The following is an 8,165-nucleotide window of genomic DNA, read 5'->3' as shown; positions in this document are numbered from 1 at the left end:
TTTTTAATATGTTAATTTGTTATTGAGGAGATCAGTTTTCCCAAAGTGTGGTCCACTCATCACCTGCATCAGAATTGTCTGGAGACACAATTTAAAATGCAGATATCTACAAACTCTCATGTATAAAATAAGCTACAAGGATATATTGTACAACACAGGGAATATAGCTGATATTTTATTTTATTTTATTTATTTATTTTATTTATTTATTTATTTTTTTTTTGTGGTATGTGGGCCTCCCTCCGTTGCGGCCTCTCCCGTTGCGGAGCACAGGCTCCGGACGCGCAGGCTCAGCCGCCATGGCTCACGGGCCCAGCCGCTCCGCGGCATGTGGGATCCTCCCAGACCGGGGCGCGAACCCGGTTCCCCTGCATCGGCAGGCGGACGCGCAAACACTGCGCTACCAGGGAAGCCCTAGCTGATATTTTATAATAACTATAAATGGAGTATAACCTTTAAAAATAGTGAATCACTATATTATATACCTGCAACATATAATATTGTATATCAACTATAGTTCAATTAAACAAAGAAAAATTAAAAAGAGAATCTGCCACACACACAAAAATAAAATGTAGAGTCCTTGGCCAAGTCCCAGGCTTCTTGAATCAGAATTCCTTGATGGTGTGGCCCAAGAATTAGCATTTTAAACAAATACCTTCATGATTCTCATGCATATTAATAAGGTTGATAAAGAGTTGATTAGGAGTTAAAAAGCTAAAGTGCCTCTTGTTTGTACTCTATATGTGGGCTAGAATCTCTGCACTGAATCTCCAATTCTCCTGTCAGCATGCAAACAAGTCAGAATCCAGGTGCACTGGATTTCTAGGAAGTGTGGGCATGAACCCTCTTCCAGCAAATCTGAATTTTCTTGATTTCCTGATGAAAGAGTTATCCAAAGGGTGTAACAACTCTGCTGTAGAGACCAGATGAGACCAAGCGGTTGAAGTGACCTTAGGTCATTCAATAGCAATCATCATGAGTGAGCTGAGCCCATGCTTATGGACTACCTGGCCCGTGCTCATCATATTTGTTTTGCCCTCCTAGCCCTCTGAGCTACACTTAACTGTTCCTCATCTGTAGAGTGGAAATTATAATAACTATCTTATCAGATTCTTTTTTTTTTTCATAATGCTGGAAACCAAGAGCTCAGAGTAATCCATGCCCTTAGCAGTATATTTTGGATTAGACACAAAGAACTTCCTAATGATTAATGCTATTACACGAATAATAATAATAATAGTAATAATAATAACAACAACAACTAGTATTTATTCAGCCCTCATTATGTGCTAGATACTGCTCTAAGCACTTAATTTTTATCGTCCTAACAATCATGAGGTAGCTATTATTATCCTTATTTTACAGGAGAAGAACCTGAGGCTTAGAAAGACTCAAAGTTCACAGAGTTAAGAAGTGGTGGAGTCAAAACTTGAACCCAGAACCCAAACACTTAACGACTTCAATACTGTCTCTTTCTACAAACTTATTTTCTCACTAACTAAATATACATATTTTATGCAGGCTGACTTATTAACTATTTTTTTAAATTCCTAAGAATATTTTTTATTAATCCTTCATGCAGAAAAATTGCTAAGAAAATGAATGAAATTGGCATTTTCACATTCACCTAGCAAATAACATCATTTGTATCTTAAGCAAAAATGAAAACGATAATTTATCCAAAAGGTCATGTGAATTCTTAAAAATAAGCAGTGGACAGAAGAGAGGGAAGAAGAAATCACATCACTCAGGTAGGATGTTGAAGGCTATAAAGTGAATCAAGGAATTAGTCTTTTAAAAATTGGATAGTAGTTTAACATTAACCCACCCACATCATTCAATACATGATTCACCAAAGGAAGACTCTCCCCTTACCCAAGTCATTTCCTAAAAATGCCCATTGGAATGCACTGCAGGCTCTTTCCTCTGAAGGTCCTTAGGATTTGATTGTGTTCCTGCTGTGTGCTGCACTGCCTGTGGCTTCCCAATAGAGAGGAATCTTCTGCAGGACCCTGCAAAAGGGAGCATATTGTTCCAATTTCTCCCCTCAACCTACACTTCCCCAACCCCAGGCAAGCACATTGTTCTCAGAGTTGTCTCAGAATTCCTCTGCAGTAAAGACAAAAAATTGACAAAGATGGCAACAGCTCTCTCCAGGTTTTTACCTTGACCAGGTGGAAGGAAACACATGGGTTTATATCAGCCAAGTGTGTGGATTAGAAAAGGAACTTGGCCATTCCCTGCATATACTTTGTTATTAAGCCCACATCCTTCCATGATCACAGAAATAAAAAACAGTTTACCTGTTAATGTCTGTTAAAAAGTAGAAAGAGTTATCCAGCTCTGTAACCCAGATCTCTGGTGAAAAGTCTGTTTGTCTAAAATGGGGTAAGCTCCAAGACTCAAGGAATGGGGAAATGGGTGCTGAGATCCTCTAAAGCTTATCCCTAAATATTCTATTACTGCTCATACAGTTCCCTCTTGTGGCTAAAGTAGTCACTAGGAAAAAAAACTACTCAAGTTTGTATCATCCTCTCTTACTCTACAGATTTTATAACAACTATGGGCATTTCTAAGTTTGTTCACCTTGAAAGCACTAATAACAATACCCCCAAGCAAAAGTTCCGGAACAAACTTATTCAGACCATATAACTACCATACAATAAATTTTAAAGATGTCAAAACTCAGTTAATGCAGACATGAAGTTGAGTATATGAAATCAAAGACAGTCAAGGAATTAAAACGTGTGAACACGATAGCTAACACTTTACAATGCCATTAACTTTAACAAAGCAAGAGTTTCCCAAAGCCCATGTTAGTCCCTGAAAACATATTAGACACCACCGGAAGTCCAGTTAATCAGCAAAGGCCATAGAGTCACAAGTTGGTGAAAGAGTTTGTCACTATGAAACACAGTACGTAACATTATTATACTCAGGCCATGGGTAAGCTATAAATCCTCCAAAATTATATATGCACTTTTTATCTTTCATTTACTTATGATTGCTTCCTCAATGTTCCATTGAGAACATGTTTGCATTTATACCTGTTTCACTATTCCACTTATTAATGGATGCATTTCCTGGGTTCTCTTACTTCTTACTAAAACTTTAGACAAATATAAATTTAAAAGGAATGGAGCAAAAGAGACTTATGAAAAAAGGTCCACCAACAAAGCAGTAAAAGAACCATCTAGTGTGTCAATATTCAATAATCCTTCAAAACCTTTCTCTCCTGTTGCCCAAAGACTGTTACCTTCAAGAACAGGGAACCATCTATGAGGCTGCTTCCTAAAGAAGCAACCCTGTGCTCTCCTTCCAGCAATGCAGCACCTCCTCCACCTGGGTTCTCCTTCTTTTGTAGACCCACCTTTCCTTTACCCTTTGTCTTCGTTTTGTTCCCCCAGAAGCCAACAAGAATACATATGCCAATAGTTTATTTGGGTGTTGGTAACAGGAAATGCCCGCAGGGGAAATAAGCAAGGGAGGGAAGACAGCCAATAAGGGGAGTGTTTTCAAGCACATTAGCAGTATGGGTAACAAGTGCTTAGCCCCTCTGGGGAATTTTGGGAACCAGTGTAGAACCCATGCCTCTGAGTTATTGCACCTGAGAAGCAAGGAAGCTGGAGATTTATGCACCAACTCTTACCAACCATTAGTTAAGGGCTGCTCCTGGGAGGCATTAAATCTCCGCACACCCAGCCTCCATGCTCACAGTTGGATCTCTTGCCACTAGAGAAAGCCATTGAAAGGTGGTACAGTTGCTGGCAGTTGGTAAGGCCCCAGGGAGACATGGTGCACCAATAGCACCTGCTACGCTAGTGTCTGAGATTCCAGTCTAGTACACGGAGACCCATTATCAAAAGTCAGGGCTCACTGAATAGGGAAGAAGATCAAAAGCTCTGGAGACAGACTGATTGGTTTCAAAATCTGGGTTCTTAACCTCACTAAGCTTCAAAAATCCACAAAGGATTGTTGTGGGGAGTAAATAATGTAATTCATGTAAAAGTACCCAGTATTGTGACTGGCACATGGTACATACTCCCCAAAATGCTAGTGATTAATATTATTCTTAACAGTGGATCCCCTTAAACCAGACCAGACCTAAGACTGTTCTGCTTGACCAGTTTGCCCAGCAGGAACCCAAAAATTCCAGTCTTGCTATTGGCACAGCATTTATGCTGGAGTCAGTGAACAGAACTGGCAAAACCTCTGTGTTTCAATCCAACTAATCTTGAAGACCTGACCAGATGAAGCCCTGAATTCTCATCAGAGTGGGAGAGGGTTATCTGAAGCTGAGTGGGGCTCAATAGATCCCACAAAATAGTCTCCCAAGGAAGGCATAGGTTCCAGGACAGGACATGGTCCAACTCACCCTCTCCACATTATTTTTCTACCCGGCCACTCAGTCTTTAATTTTTATTTTTTATGTTTATGAGAAAAAGTAGGGGAGGAAAGAACTAGTACTTATCCTTCTCCCTAACAAGTTCCAACACAAAAATATAACTGCCCTTTCAATAAGCAAGTATTTTTGGAATTCCTTAGTTCAAATGAAATTACATGGTTCACATGCCCAAGGCATTTTTTTCCAACTGTTTTTCCTCCCAGTCAGTGAAGACCAGACTTTTGGAAAAACTCAAACTTTCATTAAAGTTCAGCCATGCAGGATATAAAAGCTGGGTGGGTCCTACTTAGATTTTTCTTTGTGGCTAAATATCTCTACCTGACAGCAAGAACAGATTTTAGGAAGAGACACAGAGGGCATGGAGAGTGAGGTCACATAAAGACGAAAACAAAAGGAAGCTTAGATGAAAACATATTTTCCAAAAAGCAAAAAACACCAAAATTTTCAATTCTTTAGTGTCTGAAAAACATAGCAAATTTGTTTCAGTACAATGCTGTGTTTTTCTAAATCGCTCATTGATAATGAAGACTGTAATTGAAATTCCAGTTTTGAAAATGTTTAGCCACTAATATTTACAGACGCTTGATAAAAAATATTGCCCTCTTTAATTAAAGGAAACACATATCCCCGAAAGTCGACACTTGAAAGAGAATCTCCACATGGAAAGGAATAGCTGGATCTTATATCTTCTCCTTGGCCTGGGTGGAGGGCACTTTTCCCTCCTTTAACATTGGCCTAAGCCCAGGCAGTAGACTGGTTTGGTTCCAAAAGCATTTCCTAATAAACTTCTGGTACCCTAATCTCTGTCTCAGAGTCTGCTTCCCTGGGAACCCAATTCGTGGCAGGTACCCACAGCCCAGGTGCAAATATCTAGACACCTTAACTCCTCAAGTCTAGACCCAAAGGAGTATAGGAAGAGAAAGTCAAAGCAGCCTATGATTGCCTGTATGTAGAACTGTCTCATGCTCAGTTGATCGGTGGTTTTAGTGATCGATTACTCCCTTGCAGGAGGAAGTTTGCCCATCTCTCTATTTTGAGGTCTCTGAGTAATAACCATATCAGAATATAACTTAATAATTACCATATTTATAAAAATGTGGGTTGTGGGGACATTTTGTTGTAAACTGTCTTAGAAATAGAGTAAAAATAAATTAGCAAAAAAAGAATAGAGAAAGACTTAGAAATGAAAGAAGTACTGATATATCTCACTTTGTAAAAAAAAAAAACATTCCTGAAAAAGTGGGCTATGAATCACATTTTGGTGAATTAAATTATATTTTAAAGTCAGCAGCAGAACTCAACATGTAGAGGTTTTTATGACGAATAGTTTTGCAGAGAAAAAATTGCAAATTTAAATCACCAGCTTCCAATTTGTTATTTTATGAAACTAGATTTTCACTCACTGAAATGATTTAAAGTATTTGTTACTCAAAATCTAAAGCGACAGCAAAACATCTAATGTAAAATTACATTCAACTCTGATTAACTGTTCTTGGCCCAATGTTTTTAGATAGAGAGGGAGAAAAAGTCACTTCAAGTTATATATTGTGATATTGTTCTTAAGATTAGCCAAATTCTTTCCCAGTACTGCAACTTTATTTTATTATTATTGCTCAAAATAAATGCATTGGCGAAGACTTATCATTCTCTCCCTTAAATAATTGAAATTCTAATGTTACTTTTTTTGTTGTTTTTTAAAAAATTAATTTATTTATTTTTGGCTGCGTTGTGTCTTCATTGCTGCACGTGGGCTTTCTCTAGTTGCGGTGAGCGGGGGCTACTCTTCATTGTGGTGTGCCGCCTTCTCACTGCGGTGGCTTCTCTTGTTGCAGAGCACGGGCTCTAAGCACGAGGGCTTCAGCAGTTGCGGCGCATGCACTTAGTTGCTCCGCGGCACGTGGGATCTTCCCGGACCAGGGATAGAACCCATGTTTCCTGTGTTGGCAGGCGGATTCTTAACCACTGCGCCACCAGGCAAGTCCCTAATGCTACATTTTGGTAATGGGTTTAAACTTCATTCTGGAAGTCTTTAAGAATAGAGAAATGAAGGTTGGGAACTTACTTATTCTCTTCTGCCAAAGAGTGTTTTTTTTCCCCCCTAGATTAGTAGTCGCAGAGTAACCATGGATAATTTGGTACCAGATTTGGATAGAGGATTGAAAACTTGTCCTTAGCTCAAAGCCAGCAATTCACATTTAAATAAAATGCACATTTGGATGCAGTGCTCAAATTTACATAAGATTATGTTAAAAAGATTCGGGAGGAAATCAGTCCTAAAATGACATGTATTTACAGCGGAATGAGGAACTTCCTTTGGAGACTAATAATATAAGTATCAATAGATCTGTTATTGCAAAGCTACCTAAACCTGCTTAGATGGTATCATGAGAGGCAACAGGCACAAGTACACGCGTCAGGAATGTCTTTTGGAGAGGAAGAATAGCATGTACTCAGATCCAAAATATTGACATGAGCTCTCTTGAGAAGAGTTTCAGATGCATAAGGATATTGCTTAAAAATAGGCTTCTAGGTTACGAGTCACTTCATTTCTCTGGGCCTCTTAGACTTATGTGAAAAGACAAGAGACATTTTGTGCCCAGTACAGAAGTGGCAGTGAAGGAGTGGCCCTATTTCCTTGCACTGAGGATGTCCCTGCAGGCCTATAGCTCACCCAACTCCTTTCAAATTGTCTGCTCAGCTTCTCTAACTCTTGGGTAAGGTGTGTGTTTAACTCCACGGTGAATGGCACCAGGGATTTGGGAGTGGGGAGAGACTAGTGCAGATTCCAGGCCATCCTTGCGGGTTCCAGTGTGTCCTTGCTTCCCCCACTTCACATCCTGACTTCCTGTCCTGCGCACTTTAGCTCTAGCATCAGACACAGGAACAGCAGCCTCACATAGACGGTACACTCAGCTTCCGTAATTGCATACAGTCAACTCCCTATAATAAATCCCTTATTGTGTTCATTTCTCACAGTGGTTTTGCTTCTCTGAACAAATCCTGACTGATATATTTGGGTTGAAATTTTTTTTTTTTTTACTATTATAGAAATGCCACTATGAACATTCATGTTTGTGTGTTTTCTGGTACACTTGTGCAAGAATTCCTCTATAACAGATACCTAAGAGTACATATTTCTGGATTGTAGGGTATTCAAATATTCAACCTATAAGATAGTACTGAATTTTATTCTTGAGTAGTTGTGCCAGTTTATACTCACACCGGCATTGTTTAAGAGCTCCTGTTGATCCAAGTCTTTGCAATTACTTAGTATAGTTATACTTCTTAATTTTAACCCACCTGTAGAGTATAATACGGTTTCTTATTGAAATCTTAATTAACATTAAGATTAATGTTTAATCTTAATACGATTACTAATGAAGGTGGAGAATCTTTGTATATTTCTATTCTCCACATTTTCTCTTCTGTAAAACAACTACTCATGTCTTTTACTCATTTTTCTTTTTTTTCTTTTAACATCTTTATTGGAGTATAATTGCTTTACAATGGTGTGTTAGTTTCTGTTTTATAACAAAGTGAATCAGCTATACGTATACATATATCCCCATATCTCCTCCCTCTTGCGTCTCCCTCCCACCCTCCCTATCCCACCCCTCTAGGTGGTCACAAAGCACCTAGCTGATCTCCCTGTGCTATGCGGCTGCTTTCCATTAGCTATCTATTTAACATTTGGTAGTATATAGAAGTCCATGCCACTCTCTCACTAAGTCCCAGCTTACCCTTCCCCCCTCCCCAT

General features: G+C 39.1%; 1 protein-coding gene across 1 annotated transcript in view; it reads right to left on the bottom strand.

The window, feature by feature from the left end:
• Positions 1-1,722: 1,722 nt before the first annotated feature.
• Positions 1,723-8,165, bottom strand: part of PDCD1LG2 (programmed cell death 1 ligand 2) — a 115,576-nt gene continuing 109,133 nt past the window's right edge. Inside the window, exons 8-9 of the mRNA XM_007118173.4 lie at positions 1,879-2,015; positions 1,723-1,769 (exon numbers count right to left, since the gene is read on the bottom strand). Of these exons, the coding sequence (XP_007118235.2) occupies positions 1,884-2,015 (132 nt within the window). The 3' untranslated portion in view covers positions 1,723-1,769; positions 1,879-1,883. The remainder of the gene's footprint in view (positions 1,770-1,878; positions 2,016-8,165) is intronic.

Source organism: Physeter macrocephalus, chromosome 9 (genome assembly GCF_002837175.3).
Source record: "Physeter macrocephalus isolate SW-GA chromosome 9, ASM283717v5, whole genome shotgun sequence".
Taxonomy (NCBI): domain Eukaryota; kingdom Metazoa; phylum Chordata; class Mammalia; order Artiodactyla; family Physeteridae; genus Physeter; species Physeter macrocephalus.
Note: the sequence above shows the minus strand (reverse complement) of the source record. Positions and strands in the feature narration are given on the sequence as shown.